Here is a 17809-nt window from a genome sequence, read left to right on the forward strand (position 1 = left end):
TTGTAAAAATCATGAAAAATCCACCTGCTTCAAGCACCTGCAATCAAAAAAACACTTGGGGCATACTTGGTGACGCCCCCAGAGTCAAGTTCGCTAGTTTTTAACTTTGTACCCCAACTTTTTTTTTTTTAGCCCCCTTTCTCAAAGTCATTTTTTGGGGGGTCCTTAAGTGTTTTTTTTTGACACGGGGGACTGTCTGAAGGCTGCAGGGGGGTTCCCGCAATGTTGCACCCCAAAACCCCAATTCTGCACTTTTTTCCGCCTGCTATTCATAGGCGAAACGTTTTCGCCTAGTACATTACATTGACTTTCCACCTAGGCGGAAAGTCCTTCAAATTGAATACGGGATAAAACCAAAACAGGCGAAAATGACAACACCCGCGAAAAAGTTTTGCCAAAAACACGCGAAAACTGCTTTTCGCTCCAAATTGAATACGGGCCTATATGTGAAAGGGGATGACCCAGGTCTGTGACCCTGCTTATTCTCAAGTCCAACCTGGGTTGCCTCTAGTCTGAATGGAATAACCTGGGTCACGATGATCTGGGTCATACCTAACAGGCTCCGCTTGACTGGCTCATTGGCGCTTGGAGATTACATAATCTCCAAGCGTCCTGCTGCCTGACGGGAGACCCAGGTCACTGCAAGACCCAGGTCCCGTGTAAAGAGTGGCGACCTGGGAATAACCCGGGTTGTCACCCATGTGTAAAAGGGGTAGCCCAGCTTCAACCTATGCTTGGTGTCCCGGGTCCGAGCCCGGTTGAAGCCGGGACTTTGTCTGAAAGTGGCAGTAGTCTGGGGAACTGAAAATTGACCATTTACTGTAGCTATAACCTTACAGTTTATTAAAATCAGCTTCATATAATTTATCTGAAAAAGTACCACCAGTTCAGGGTTCATTATTAGAACTTTTGGATGCAAATCAATTAAATAACCCACTGTCAAGCTGTTTAATTAGCGTGTTGTTAACAAGGCCTTAGTAATGCATCTTAAATGTACATAATTTTGTGCGAAGTGCTGAAAATAATGCTTAGAGACAGCCAGGTGGTGTGTAATGGAAATCTTACAATCCATTATAGAGATAGCTTGAATATTTAGCACTTGAGGTGTAATTGCATTGGGCAAGAACATAGCTGTTTTTGTCAGGTGTCAACCCTATTCTTTTTCACTGTTTTGTGTTCCTTCTGTAGAATAATGGCACACTTTCAATAATTAGTATTTAAAGCAGTAAAAGGACCATATTTTACCTGTTCCTATTATTCTTCTGGTGGGCGAGAAAAGTGCTCCTGGTGCTTTTTTCAATTATTGTTAAACCTAGGCATTCTCAATTTTGAAACTTATGTTGCTGTTTATTAATTTGCGCAAAAAAATAATTATGCTCATTTATCTATGCTGTTATTTTTGCTTTAAAATGTACGGGAGCGAAATGACAGATACAGGAGGCAATTTCTATTACTTAAATATGTTTCAATGACAAATGTTCACAGCAGGACAGTAATCACATTGTTGCCTGGCACAATAAGTACTAAATATGTTATTTATGATCCCACATGAATTACAAGTAGATTTTGTATTTCTACGACTTGGACATACAGAGAGAGCTCATTTTTCGGGTTATGCAGTATAATGTGTTCTCAGCCCTCATGGGGTCTTTTTTATCTTAACTACCTAAAGAAAGTTTGAAACTATTATTTGTAAGGGTCATCTTATTAGAATATGGGCTGATGATCAACGTTGATCTAGTACATAAAAAAAAAAAAAGATAACAAATAAAATATGGAGTTTTGACTAAAAGTCACTAATTTGTCCTGGTCGCTTTCCAAATTATTTTTTTATGCTACATTGAGATGTGAGAGATGTTTTTTCCTTCAAGTTATTCTCTTTAAGATATTACCATAAAAACACAATTTTAAAATATATTGTATACAGGTGTCGGAACAGGGGGGGAGGGGTGGATCGCGTCCCCCAAAGCATTTCAAAGGAGCGGCGGCTGCGCACTGTCAGGGACTGTGCTTTATAGTAATAGGCTGCACAGCCCCTGCACTGCATGGATGAGATGTAATGTGCGGTCTGTAAGTTAAAACACCGCACATTACATTTCTCCTCCGTGTGTGCAGGGGCTGTGCAGCCTATTACTATAAAGCACAGCCCCTGACAGTACGCGGCCGCTGCTTAGGTAAGAGGGGGGTTGAGAGGAGAGGGGAGGGGGAGGAGAAGGGGAGGGGGGCACCGGAACGATTTTATGTTGCCCTCCCCAACATACAATTATTCCGAGGCCCCTGTATACAATTAAAAATAATTGGACTATAACTGGATTGATATTTCTAAAACAAAATACATTATTGCTACTGCTGCCATTGAAAGGTTTAAATTGTCACTAAAGCCCGGCTTCCCAGTGCAGCAGCAGCTGCTGGGCGGACCCCAGCCTCTCCCCTGCCTCTCTCTGCAGTGTCGCTGCTCGGTGACACCATCAGAGGGGGTGACACCAAAATAGCAGAGAAGCTATGCTATTTTGTGGCCAACCCTCAGATGGTGTCACTTGGTGTGGCCAGCTAGTGATGCCAGTGGTTCTCTGCACTATAGTGCTGATTGGCTGAGAGTCAGGCTATTCTCAGCCAATAAGCGTGCGATTTCTGTGGCAGCGCCCGCTGATTGGCTGAGAGCGTTCAGATCTGTGATTTGTATTTGAGTCAGTGTTAGTAATATGATGTTTGGTCCAATGTTGTATTGAGCCAAACTTATGTGTCGTGTTTAACCTGCAAGTTGCCGTCGATTTGGGCTTTAGTAAATCTCTGATTTGTAAAATCGCACCCAAATTTCTGAGAAACACCAAATCGACCATTAACAAATCTTAATAAATTTATCCCTTAGAGTATGTACGACGTTTTGCTTCGCTATGCTGGCCCCTTGTAAGTGTTATCCTTTTAAGTAAGCTTATTGACTAAAGAAGGATAGAAAATATGCTTAGTGACTTGGGGAAGTCCACTGAGAATGCAGTAACCATGACCAACTAAGGGCCGGACTCAATTAGCCGCAAAAAGTGCCGTCTGGTTAAAAACGGAATGAATTGCCTCATTCGCCTGTTTTGACGCAATGTTTTCTCCATGCGCGTCCCCAGACGAAAACGCGGATAGGCGAATGTTTTACAAAGCGAAACTAGTGAAAAGGACATCTTTTTTCGGGGAAATCAGTCTGTACCCCATAAAAAGCTTCAGTGAACCTGGAAATCAATACAGAATAGTAGTAGTAGCCCTAATAAAAGTATTTAGTGAACTTATTTTGAGGCAAAGGGCTGTTATATACATATTTGCATATGTGTGGAAATATGATAGAAAGCAATATTTTTTCAGAAAATAAGTACCGTAGTTACATTTGGGGTACATGAAAATGGGTACAAATATATTAAGATGTCTCTAAAATTAAGATTTTAAATAATTAAATATACACCTGCTGCAGCCTCCTGCAATCTCAAAAACACCTGTCTCATCTATATAGCCCCCCAAAATAACAGGCCCCCCACTTTTTACCTATTTTCCAACACTTTTTTTAAATTTTCGCCCCCAAAATTACACGTATTTAAATTATTTTTGACTGATTAGTCATTAGGGTGGGTGTCCAAAGGGTTCTGGATCAAATCCCAACATTTGCACACCAAAATAGCGATTTTTAACTTCCAATTCACCTGCCTATATGTGGAGAAACTTTTTTGCCTTTTTTCCATGTAAATTTACATGTAGGCATAAACGTCCTGGAATTGAATACGGAGAAAAGTAGAAAACAGGCGAAAAGCGCAAATCGGCAAAAACTTTTCTCTAAACGCCACTTTTCCTGGCTAATTGAATTCGGCCCTAAACCTGTTAAAGTTCTTAGAACATGCAGATTGTTGTAGTTTAAGATTGTATAGTTTTAAAAGCTCTTCATGCATACCAGATTCTGATGAGCAACATCATATTTAAATAATAAATAGATCTATTAAGTAAAGTATAATCAAATAACCTGACAGTAAAAAGCAGTTACATTTTTATCCATCATGAACAAATAAAAAGGTCTGAGACAACATGGCATGCTGTTTACATTACTTAACTGCAGGTTGTGAATGCTGCATTTCCAATATTTTAGCTACAAATGTTCCTACTTGTCTATTTCTATTTATGTTCATGTATGTCCTTGAAATGCTGGTAAATATTGATAGATTGTTATACATATAAATTGTCACTTCAACCCCACTTACCACTTAGGTGGGTGTCTACCTCTCCACGCTCATCCTTACCAGACTGAAGTCACTTTAAAACCGGTACTTGGAGTCAAAATAGACCCTTGCTGTCCAGTAATTAAGATAGGGTTGTGTGATATGTGCAGCTTTTTTAATTAATTCTCCCACCTTTTATTCAAGCATAAATTATATTTGCTACCTTAGTCCTGAGCGAGAGTTTGTGTCTCCCACCTAGTTTTCTCAGACACCTCTCTCTTGCTGGCTGCAAGCAATGGCAGTACATGACACTGGTTCTGTACCAATCAACTTCTTGGAAGAGATATGTTGGTTGAATTATATTTTTAGTAAAAATGTGTTTGTATTATTACAAAATAATTATTTATTTAAGTAAACTGCATTATAAGTATTGTGTCAAGTCCAGCGAATAGGATAGTAAATCCCTGCTTTGCATAGCATACACTCCATAGCATACACTCCATAGCATACACTCCATAGCATACACTCCATAGCATACACTCCATAGCATACACTCTGCTTGAGAAATTATCTAATATAACTCTTTATTCTCACAGGCAGCCCAACAATGGCTCACCGAAATGTGACATCCTCCAGCTTGAATGACATTTCAGATAAGCCCGATAAAGATCAAGTAAGTGAGCACACACACACACACACACACACACACACACACACACGCACACATATATATATATATATATATATATATATATAAAATGTGTGTACTTATAATTATTTATATTTTTAGATATCCTTACAGACTAACAGCATTTATTCTGCAAACAAATTTGCTGGGTTTCTTTTCCAGCAAAAAAAGCTTTACTCTCTTTTGTTTTGGAATATTACCAAACTTGTCATACTTAAATACTACTCTGGAAGCATTCAATATGATAAACAAACATTGTTATCTTGGTACTCTTACATTTCACTTGTTTTCTGTGTTATTATGCAATATGAAAGGGGTTTTGTAATGCTTTGGGAAGTTCTTTGTTCTGTAAAAGGAAATTAAACTAAGTCAAGAAAATATATTATGATATGTTGGAACAGGGGGTAAACATTGCTGCCTTGCAATTTCTAGGGTACTAATGCAGTGCTACTTCTTTGGATGTCAGTCCTACATTTTATGTGACTGACTTAAACACATTGTTAATGACAATCTATTCTGCAGCAACATTTTAGTTTTATATATCTCTTTATATATTGTATAATATGTCATGGGGCAAATGTATTACCCCGGCACTTTCCACAGCGCTAAGTGACATACTGCATTGTTGCTTAGCACAGCGATTCAGGATGTCTTAGTGCTGAGATGTATTCAAAAGAGAGCCGCGGAGAAGTGGTACAATAACACACCCCTCTGGCGATCTTAGCCCTCCCTGTATTACATCAGCCTTGGCTGATGCGATATGGAACTGCTCTTGGAATCTCCCCTTTTAGAAGAATCACTATGGAAACACACAGTCAGCTAATCTCTTGATAGTTTTGTCAATATATAGCAGCAGTCTGTATTACACATTGGGCTGTAAAGTAGGCCTCTTACCTATACACCATGGGCAGCTATTTTGGTGAACTAATCAGCTTATCAGTACACTCCACTTATGTAGTATCTTGTATTCAAAGTTCCAAATCCCTCTGTTCCTAATACAATGATAGGCTATATTTAGATAGAATTATATGTATTGATATAGGCCTACTTATTGCAACAACTAGTATACTGTGTGCAGGGTTTCTAGTTTTACTAAGTTGTTCATAAGTTTAGAAAGAGGTATAAAAATACAATATACAGGAAAGTGAGAGTGGGTGAGATGTGAGTTGCTGCAGTGCAAGTAGTAGTTAGTAATTCTTAAAAATCTATACCCCGGCTTTAACCCGGCTCTGACCCGAGCCACAGAATACGGATTGAAGCTGGGGATTTTTGTACTTCCCCCGGTCACATCTGGGTGAGCCACCGGGTTATTCCTGGCTCATCACCCTTCACACTCGACCCGGGTCTTCCAGTGACCCGGGTCTTCCGTTTCTCAGTGGGCGCTTAGAGATTTTATCATCTCTAAGCGCCCATTGTATACTCTAATCAAGTAATTTTTGGCATGACCCGGGTCATACCTTTCAGACTTGAGCCAGGGTACTGACCCGGGTTGCAAGTCCTGGGAAAAACCCTGGTTGATTGCAGGGTCGGGGACGCGGGACTGTCAAGCCGGGTTATTCCTTTTCAGAAATAAGCCGGACCCAGGTCAATGCGCGTGCACAGCAAAAGACCCAGGGTTTTCACTTTTGTCTGAAAAGGGTGTAAGCTTTCTTACTGTATATTCAGCATGCAATATGCTGAATTATCTAGTGCTGAGACTTTTCATATTGGTTTGATCTACAAAATTGCTATCACTTTAATATGCTTTTTTGCTTGGTTCAACTTGCTTGTTGTAGTCTCTTTAAGTAGATTGGAACATTGTGCCTAATTCAGATTTGGGAATAGAGTAATAGCGCGTATCCACTACACGAGAAAAATGAGCGATTAAACGATTACGACATCGTTATCGTTTAATTGTCATCGCCTGAACCTGCAGGCCAACATGACGAGATAGATTGTGCATGTTCAGGGATGAAGGAGGGTGCCTGCACTGAACGACATATCATTCAGTGTGGGCACATTATCCACTGCACAGGATGATGAACGATTGAATGATTACAATGTTGTAATAGTAAAGTCGTTCCACCCTCTTGTAGTGTAACTATGCATCTTGGTAAAACCATGCTGCACTGCACTGGGGCAGATATAAAATGTGCAGAGAGATTTAGATTTGGGAGGGGTGCTTCCAAACTGAAATCTAAATTGCAGTGTAAAAATAAAGCTGTCCAGTATTTGTGGGCTACATGCAAAAGCAGCCAGTATTTACCATACATGCAAAAAATGTATATACTGTATTTGCACCCCTTGCATTGCAAAATGGTTTATCCAGGTACAGAGGGCCTGATTCAGAGATGGATGCTCTGAATGAGCGCTCGCTCTGAATCAGGGCGTTTTTTTTTTGTGCGGCCTCCTGGCCGCTCGCATAGCTGTGGGTGACCACCCACAGCTAGTGCGAGCGGCCAGGATGATGGTCGCGATGGTCAAGACCATCGCGACCATCAGGGCTTGCGATGAGACCCTTGTGGTAGGGTCTCATGGCCGCAAGCCCCAGAAAGCTTCTGGCTCTAATAGAGCCAGAAACTCTCCCTTACATCACTGGTGATGTCAGTGGGGCCGCCCACAAATGGCAGGCGTTCGCTTGGGAACGCCTCAGTTTGTGAAGCCACCCCCCCGCCACGCCACCAAAACGGTGCGAGCTGTCGATCAAAATCGACAGCCGACCCCTTTTGGTGCGAGACCCAGAGCGACGGAGCGCCCCGTTGCTAGCCGGGTTTCGCGCATGCGCACGTCGGAGCCGGCTCCGGCGGGCGCATGCGCAGTGGCCAAACATCGACCCGTTCGTGAGTGTATAGCGCTTGCAAGCGGGTCTGAATCAGGTCCAGAGTTACTTGCTCCTTCTTACTCTATTCCCAACTCTGAATCAAGCCCATAACCTATAGATGGGACAGTATATCAGTTAATTGCATAATTTATCTTTCATGTCCTTGAGCCAGCAAAAGGTGCACCAGGTGATTAATTGTCAGTCAGTGGCATAACTAAAGGCCCCCATACATCAGCAATTGATTGTGTCAATTCTGCATTTTGCAGATAGTATAAAAAAAAATCTGCAATGCATGGGCTTCACAGATCACAGTTTGCAACCAAAAGTGATTGGAATTGTTAAATCAGGTTGCCCAACATGTAGGATTCCACAGATCAATTGTGGCTGTAGATTGCTTGTGTATGGTAACAAGATGCAGATTTGCAGACCGTTACTAGTAAAAGGATGGTCTCTTCAAGATTGGCAGATCTGTATTTGCTTAAATCAATCAGCAAATCACTGAAAAAGATCTGCAATGTATGGGCGCAGATTGCTAGATTGGAAAAATTCTAAAATATTCAAATTGTTCAATGATGGTTTTCTGATTGCTGATGTATGGGGGCCTATACAGGTTTGCAGAGGTTGCAACAATGTCTTGATCCCCATGTTTCTAGCACCACATAGCAACTATCAGTGCCAATTGTCATGGTTGGTTCCTGGTCCAATAATTTGGGAAGGCTGAATCATGAATTTCTTTCCTCTTGCACTCCACTTAGTAAATAACGCCCAACGTCCTTCTTAGCTGCACAAAGAGAAAGTGGTGCCAAGTTTTAGCCTTACTTTACTTTGGCACTACTAAAAATGTAAAGATTTATATTACTGATATTTATATAACTTTATAATACTTGACTAAATGGATTTGTGTTACTATCAGACATACTGAACAAAAAGTAAATAAGATTACAGATACGCTTTTTTTTTTTTGCAACAAAACTTATTGCAAACTTCTCATATAGCCTTAGCTTTACACAGGATATTGAATAAATTAAATGTTTCCAATTACTGTGTTCTGATTGCAGTAAGTGAGAAGAATGTGTATCAGTGCTCTGCCATCTGCTGTCTGTAGCTCTTATTGCTGCCGATCTTCGTGTTGCAGTTACCAGTGTAGATGATACAGAGCTTTACAGAGGGGATGTAGTCGGCAAGCCGCCTGTCTAAATACCGACCGCCGGCTTCCCGACTCTCTAATCCCGGCGTGGTACTAATGACAGACGTCGAAAACTCGACACCTGTCATTATCCATACGCCGGAAGACCGACGCCCGGCATACCGAACGAAAATAATGCATTTAATTGTTACAGTGATATTGTTGTAATTTGTAAAGCACAGGCACATTTCACTGTTAATTAGCGGCTCCAAGGAGGTATGTGCAGTAGAGGAGCAAAAATTATAGGCAGGGCTGCTGTGTGATTTTCCGGCAGGGCTGGGCGCGAGTCACTCGCTCCGCCGTAGTGTAGACGTTGTGGGTGGAATCACGGGGATGCACGTCAGTTGATTGTTGTAGAGGCTGCGGCAATCACCTGACGTGCTTCACTGTGGCTCAACCCATGGCGTCGTCAGTGGTCACTTCCTCCTAGTGACCTCGGCAGTACTGCTGCAAGGAGAGCTACCAAAATTAAGACTGCGAGCTACAGGTTGGAGACCACTGCAATGGAGTTTACAATCTATTCTCTATCACATGCACACTAGAGTTAACTTTGTCAGGAACCAATTATTCTACCAGTATATTTTTGGAGTATGGGAGGAAACTGAAGTACCTAGTGGAGACACGTAAGCACGGTCAGTATATACAAACTCCATGTAGTTAAGACCATGGTGGGAATCATACCCAAGACCTCAGTGCTGCCTGTGAGACAGTAAAGCAGGGATGGGGAACCACAGGCCAGGGGGCTGTATAAGGCCCTCAGAATCATTTGGTCTGGCCCTTGGAGCTTTTTTATACTACAGTAGTTTCATCTGGCTAGCAGAGTGCCTAGAATGGCACACTGCAGCCAGAATCTATGTAGCAGTGCCGCCTGGAGCATCCTTAGGATGCTTCAGACGGTCACACTGCTGCCCTTACAGCTCCCCGGAGGATCCTCAGGATACTTCAGGCATTGCTGTAATCACCAGCGATTGTGGCCCTGACCCTGTGTGACTTCATGTGGAGGGGGCATGGCCTGCACTGGGCCCGCAAATAAAGTTATATATATCAAAGTGGCTCTTGGCAGAAAAAAGGTTCCCCACCCCTGCAGTAAAGCTATCCATTACACCAACCGTCCTGCTCACATCATGTGACTAGCTCTTACACTATAATATTACTGGAGACTTCTGCTATACCATTTAATTAATGATGGGTGCCTTTGTGAAAACCTAGCATAGCAAATAATTGTATAATCAGAAATATCAAATATACCTATTAAGAAAACATGTGGTGATACAATATAATATATAAGATGTCTTTGAACATAATTATATTATGTCACTAATTAATACTAATAAAACTCTATAGAATGAAATTGGACATCATCATTTTAATAATAAGTGGTAGTATCTGATTACCAAAACTACCGTATATACTCGAGTATAAGCTGACCCGAATATAAGCCGAGGTACCTAGTTTTACCACAAAAAACTGGGAAAACTTATTGACTCGAGTATAAGCCTAGGGTGGGAAATGCAGCAGCGGGTAGTGCCCCCAGTAGTAATTCCCCCTGGTTGTGTCCCCAGTAGTAATCCCCCCTGGTAGTGCCCCCAGTGGTAATCTCCACTTTCAGTGCCCCCAGTAGTATTCCCCCCTGGTAGTGCCCCCAGTGGTAATCCCCCCTTTTAGTGCCCCCAGTAGTAATCCCCCCCTGGTAGTTCCCCCAGTGGTAATCCCCCCCTTTTAGTGCCCCCTGTAGTAATCCCCCCCTGGTAGTGCCCCCTGTAGTAATCGCCCCCTGATAGTGCCCCCTGTAGTAATCGCCCCCTGGTAGTGCCCCCAGTAGTCCCCCCCCAGTAGAGAGACGTAATAAAATGTAAAAAATAAACACCTGAAACCCCCGCTCCTGGTCCCGCCGCTAACAGCTCCTCCGGCCGCTTTGCATGGGAGAGACGTCATTACTCATGACGTCTCTCCCATTACCCACTGCAGGAGCCGGAAGATGGCTCCCGCAGTGGGAGCAGCAGCTGATTACAACAAACACACAGCTGCCGGCTCCGGCGGCTGTGTGTTTGTGCTGTGTAGCGCTGACCGAACTCCGTCCGGTCAGCGCTACACTTCACTCGAGTATAAGCCGAGGGGGTACTTTTTCAGCACAAAAAATGTGCTGAAAAACTCGGCTTATACTCGAGTATATACGGTAATAATATTTTACACAAATGAAGATTGTGGGTTTATGGGTCAGCTTTTATGAAGTTTTGCACATTTTACATAATTAAGCTTACATTTTCATTTAGAATCACTTCACTAAATTATACTTTTTATAAGCCATGGATAATATTATTTAGTATTTTTCTTATCCTGGAGAAACAAAAGGCTCATTCGCTTGCAGTGATGAGAATCTGTAGGCTGGTTGAATGTGTCTGTTTAGTAAATATGATTAATATATTATCACACTAGTATTATCTGTATGGTATGTCTGTGGTGGGTAATAATCACTGGCTAGGGAATAGCTTAGTTCTTTATTTTTGTAATTAGTTGTCTAAAATTAGATCACAGTAAGAATGCAATAAAGGTTAGACAAGGTCATGTTATAGTTTTTCCCTGCCATAGGTGTGATTAGAGGTGAAATGATTTCACCTTCAGAGAAGGAGGCAGCTGTTATGGGAGTGCTCTTTATAATCCGATTATGAGCTCTGAGCAGCATGGCTTTCATGTACAGCATGGAGAGTAAACCTAGTACAGCCAGTGAGCTCAGGCGCAGGAGAGAGACACATTGAAGAGTTCTCTCTGCTATATATGTTACATGCACAAGACAAGAGCAAATCACACAATGCAAAGCAAACACATAAAAGTCATTGAATCCATTGGTCCTACAAATGAAAGCTACATGAGATACATGTTTCTCACCATGCGTGTGAGTGCATCAGTGCACCTGCCCTGTCCTTTAGAAATCACATTAAAGTGTTGGCATATATGCTGTAGAGGGCTTATATGATAAATTGCTCTCCTATCTTCAGCATAGACAAAAGATCTCTTCCCAAATGACATAATCACAACAAGCTGTAATTACCTTTCTGTATATCTAGGCCTACATCCCCATGATTTTCATATTGGCAACTGTATAATTGTGTTTTGTTACATCATCTTGTTATATCATAACATAAGGTATACATTTCCCATGGATGCTGGGTGTACAGGAAACCTTAATACCTGACCCCTGGGTGCCAGATGGCAGGCTTGTATTATCTAATTGACAATATACAAGTTAGCTGTTTCAGTTAACCCAAAAATTAGTAATTTAATATAAGTTAGTTCTATCTGAAATGATGCATAACATATCTTATTGCTATTTTTAACACAGTGCTACTTGTGGTTGGACAGACATAGCAGTAATTACACTATTAATTTATGTACTGTATTCAAGCATTATTTTTTGTGATAAATACAATAAATTTCTAAACACTGAGGAATTTATGTCTCTACCTATGTATATCGCTGTAATACTTTGGCTTGTTCTAATACAGTTTTACTATAGACCATATTACTGTAATCCGCTACTTTACATTCATTAACCTGCTGGCAGTAGAAGTTATTTTTCCACTTACTGTGAACAAGATTCAGCCAGACTTTGAAGCAGCAAGTTCTCTAAGAGATAGACTGTAGTTGTTACTGGCCCGTGGTGCCACAGTGAAAAAACCAAAAACCAAAAATCAAACAAAAAAAACCCTGCACAGAGCAATCGTAGGCTGACTTTTGATACACTGTTATACACGGCTTTATAGCAGAAATTATAATGTTCATAAAACATACACAATAAATTTAGATATACATAACCATGAGAATTAACTAAAGGTCAATTTTGCCATTTTGGTGTATTTGTAGTTGATTTTAAATTGATTTTGCAAATCAGGGGTTTGCTAAAGGCAAAATCAAATATAAAATCGACTATAAAATGTTTTCCCATATCCAATTACAGGATACAGGATCCCCTCATTTACTAACAGTGGGATTAGAGATCGAATAAAAATCTACTTCAAATTATTATTATCTTTTATTTATATGGCACCACAGAGGGAACCATACATGCAGCGCCTTACACAGTACATAAATGAGCACACAAGAAAAACAGTTAAAAGTAATACACAACAATGTAGGACAAGGACATGGTTTATAAACATATCTGCATAACAAAAGCAGCGGGACATGAGCAACCAGGTGTTAGGTGCCGTTGTGGGGGGTAAATTATACTATAAGTAGGGGGAGGAGAAGCACGTGAGTGATGACATATCTTACTTTAAAACAGCCCAAACAATACACCTGCCTGAGGCAGGCAAGTTTGGGAGAAGCATGCGCAGATCACTATGCTCTGTGCATGCTTCTTAGGCTTAAAAGAGGCTAAAGAGTTAAATATCTGAAAAAAAAATAACGTGGGGTCCCCTCCTAAATCCATAACCAGCCCTGGACCTTTTATCATGGTCTGGTCGTGGAAAATCGGGGGAAAATGAATGACAGGCTTCCCCTATTTTCCATTAACCAGCACAAGGCTGAACCAGCCGGGGTCGTAAAGTCACTGCGGGAGGAAACACAGCATGGGGTCTTCATGCCAAAGCATTAACCAGCCCCAGATTGGTCAATCTAGGGCTGGCAATCCTTGGTATGTGGGGACCACCCCAAGAAATGGGATCTCCCCTCCAGAGCAATCACCGGCTTTCAGCCCAGTGCTCGCCCCCCCCCCTCCCCCAAAAAAAGTACAATACGCAGAACATGAGCACGCTCCGGGAGAATGTATGAGTGTGTGTGGTTGGGGTGATCAGTGCAATCGCCCCATCTGTAAAACTTCTCCTCTGCCCACTATCGCTGGCTGATACAGTATATAGCAGTAGCAATGACACATCGGGCAGGGAGAGAGAAGAGACTGCTGCAGCAGCAGTCTCCACTCTGTCCCTTCTCAGGGGGCCACTGCTCTGCTATACAGTGGCCAGCGGTAGTGGGCCTTCACTGAGCCCCTCCATCCAGCCCGGACCTGGGTAAGTAGTACCCACTCCACCTCCTCCCTTTTGGCACCCTTACAACTGACTCAGGGGCGTTTCAAGAGAGAAGAGGGACCGTGTGCAGACTCAGTGCGGGCCCCCTCCTCTCTCCAGCTGTCCCGCGGCACAGCACTGGCAGTAGATTCTACTGCGCCTGCGCGGGTCTCTGGGAAAATGGCCTCCGCCAAACCTATGACTAGAATGCAGTAATTCATCATCAGTGGCCAGTTCAGAAGTTGACAGCCCATCTACAAACTGCAGACATGTGTAAAAACTGTTTCTTGTGGCTGCCAAATATACATTTGCAGTTTATTGGAACTGTATGAATACCTTTTGGGAACCATGTTAGCCAATGTCAATACAACAAAAGCAAAGATAAAAAGTCTCCCTCTGCATTTGTTTGTAGTTGCTTTTCCAGCCAGTGTTTCCATACCAACATTCACTTATCATTCAACCAACGTGTTGGTGTTCAGCTAAAATGTTCTTGGGCTCCTCATTTGCCACGCCGTATTGTCAGAATGAGTTTATGTGAAGTCTACTGGTGCAGTAAAGAAAACGTCAATACAATTCTGTTTTATGACTAATAACCAGATTGCTGCCAGAACAATAAGAATACAACATTGTACTCATTGCATAGTCAAAATTGCACAACTGCCAACATTTTGAAATACTTTTCAGGGTCACTTTGTTACTCAACAGGCGAATCGCTGTGTGCGCAAGTCTTTTGTGTTACTGAAATAGCAGTTAGGCTTCATCAGTTTACAATATTCATTGCTTCATTCACTCATGTAGCAGCTTTTGGCCAGCGTACTTTAAGGTGCACTATCAGCTAGTTGTGGGAGTTATCGTTTATTGTTTTAATTGCTGATAAGAGAGTGAGCAGGAAAACCAATAAGAAGGATTGTGGTAATGACTTTATTTGGACCACATCCATTCCTAACACAGGCCTCATCTTTGCTGTTCTGCGCATGCGCATTGGGCTGGTGCATGGGGGCATTAAAGGAGCTTTGATGTGCATATTCTGGCCATTGTGCATGCTTAGAAGAGGACACTAATAGTACAATGTGGCAAGTTTGCTGGGTTTGAGGCCACCCGGCACAGCACTGGTGAAGTGGGCAGCACAGATGGCCAATGACGCAATTTGCATTGAATCACGTCATTGTGGCTACGCCCCCGCTCCACAATGCCGGTAATCTCCCCTCACTCTCCTGTCCGCCCTCTTCGTTCAACAAATGCATGCCGCCTCTCATGCCAACTGATTACTTCCTCCCACTCCCGCCTCCAAGACTTTGCCTGTGCTGCTCACCACATTTGGAACTCTCTCCCTCTCCCCATCAGACTCTCCACCGCTCTACAATCCTTCAAACGGGCTCTCAAGACCCACTACTTCGTCAATGCTTTCCAGCTCTCATCCTAACTTGATACTACATGTTCCCCCGCCTCCTTGTCTTCCCCATCTGTATCATGCCCGTCTGTCTGCCCCTCCCCTTGAGAATGTAAGCTCTTGCGAGCAGGGCCCTCTACCCTCTTGTGCTTCTCCTTACTTTATTTTCATCTACTTCTTACTTCCCACTAGGACACCTAACACTTGGTGCTTATGCTCTGTTGCTTAATTGGGTGTTATGGCCACCAATGTATCAATGTATATTATCCATGTCCTTGTCCTTCATTGTATTGTAATTTACTGTAAGTCACTTTTTTGGTTATGTACCTTGTAAGGCGCTGCGGGACACTTGTGGCGCCATATAAATAAACGATAATAATGATAATCGCGGAATTGCATAGCGAGGGGCAGGGCTACGATGAAGCAATCTGGTATGATGCCCCCCCAGATCCACCTACTTCCGCTGCCCGAGTCCCTCAGATCCTTCATCCCCATTAAGCCCCACCCCCTCAGTGCTGACATGGCTGCCTCAACCCAGAGGAGGCAGCCAAAAGGTCGGCAAGCCTGTTGTGGGGGCCCCAGGTAAACTAAGTTATAGAAGTCCCCTCCAAGCCACACGTGCCCCACACCTATATGAAAAACGGAGCCCATCCTGTAATGCCACGCGGTGCCACTCCCTATATGCCACACAGTCCCCCTTCCCCTATATGCCATACAGTGCCTCCCCCCCAGTGCCCCTGATTACTCACCTCCATTGATTACTCACTCTCCTCTTGAATGATTCCGGCTGTTACAGCCCTGTGCTCAGCAAGCACAGCACAGTCAAAGCTGCTGCATACAGCACAGAGTAGCTCTGCATTACAGTCCACCTCTGAATCAGGCCCTACATATTCCTGCTAATTGGCACAATCTTGTGGCTGTCTGCAACTACTTTCAAATCTGTTTGCAAATTGATTTTATAATTCACCCAGAAAAAGCAGACAACAAATGTTCCCCAAATGGATTCATTTCTCATCTTTGGTTAATGTTCCCCATAGTCTCTGTTTAAATTGTGCTGGCATACAGCACCAAGTGTGCTCTGCAATGTACTTTTATTTTCACTATAGTGAAATGACAAATGCACCTAGCTTACCCATTTTCTTTAATTAACAACTAAATAACTTCGTATTAGAGTCAGATTTATAATCACATTTGTAATTTTTAATATCTTTGAATAAGTGATAAAATAGGGGTAAATTCTCAAAATGTGTGATAAATGTACTTTTTATCTTCAACAACAAATGTACTGTACACCTCCTTGTAACAGCAAACAGCATGAGTCAGTATATGGTACCGTATGTGCGTGATTAAGCTGCAAGTATAGTCACATAATGCTTTATTAACAAAAACTTTGGAGTCTCTAGCACGATAACAGTATAGTATGTAATTTCACTCGCTGTTCAGTATTTGAAATAATATAATAAACAGTGCAGATTCAAAGCTTTGATTTTGCCTGATTTGTTTCATAGAACTCTAAAGCTTTTCACTTTGCAGTCAAATAGAACAGAAAGGATACAATACGATAAAATAATAAATTAGGTAAAGGACAGGATTTACACTAGGCTGCTGTCAGTGCTTTATGCTTACTTGTGTTTTTTTTTTCTTACATAGTAAACAGACTTATTATTTTATAATATCTTGCCTGTAAAATAGCATTTTTCTATCATGTTGAGGATTTGTGCATGCTAAGCTAGGAAGTGTGGGGCATCCATTGCCCTGATGCTGGCCCTGCATGCAAGCCTCATTAGCAGTGTGTGGGGAGCTGACCACTGTGTAAATAAGTAAATCAGTAATTGCCAGGTATGTACAAATTATAGTTTAGGCATAAAACTACATGTATTTCATTCTATTGCTTTCACTGAGCCCAGCTGTTGTTTTTTTTTTTTTTTTAAGTTTAGGTGAGCATCCTCTTTAATCTTTTCGCCTAGCAGGGGTATTCAAATTGGAGCGAAAAGTCTGTGCTGGACTTTTCGTTCCACATCGGAGCTTTTCCTGGGATAAAGTATCGGGCACGCGCCTGCTTCATCACCATATTCAATTAAAAAGCTACGAAAATGGGAGTCATGCAAAATAGGATCAGCGAAAAAAAACGGGATTTACCAGGAATAAATTGTAGGACCCCCCTAAAGCTGTCAAAACATGGGGGATCACTATGGGTACCCCCGTATTAGCCTGCAAATGAAAGTCGGGGTTTTAAATAGCCGCGGCAGGTGTTTTTTTCCCGACATTGAAGAAGTGATGCAGAAGAGCACTTAGGTTATATTTGTCATTTTTTAAAGTGGTCCCATCAAATTTGGGGTACATGAAAATGGGTACTAGCATATTTTTATGTCCCTAAAGTAATTTTTCAAAAATTCTGCAAAAATGCACCTGCCGCTAATAATCTATTCTAGAAAACACCTGCCGCATACTTGCAGAATAGCCCTGAACCTATTTCCCTATTTTTAAACACTTTTTTCCATTTTTTTTTTATTCACCCCAATTTTTAAATATTTTTTTTGGGGTGTCCCTAATTT

General features: G+C 42.0%; 1 protein-coding gene across 3 annotated transcripts in view; it reads left to right on the forward strand.

Annotated features, from left to right (window-relative positions):
- SLC4A4 (solute carrier family 4 member 4) overlaps positions 1-17809 on the forward strand; it is a 309463-nt gene that overhangs the window by 217812 nt on the left and 73842 nt on the right. For all 3 annotated transcript variants that reach the window (XM_088448350.1, XM_088448352.1, XM_088448351.1), the window contains one exon: positions 4784-4860. In XM_088448350.1, the coding sequence (XP_088304476.1) occupies positions 4784-4860 (77 nt within the window). The remainder of the gene's footprint in view (positions 1-4783; positions 4861-17809) is intronic.

Source organism: Taudactylus pleione, unplaced genomic scaffold, assembly GCF_031769625.1.
Source record: "Taudactylus pleione unplaced genomic scaffold, aTauple2 ptg000454l, whole genome shotgun sequence".
NCBI lineage: Eukaryota > Metazoa > Chordata > Amphibia > Anura > Myobatrachidae > Taudactylus > Taudactylus pleione.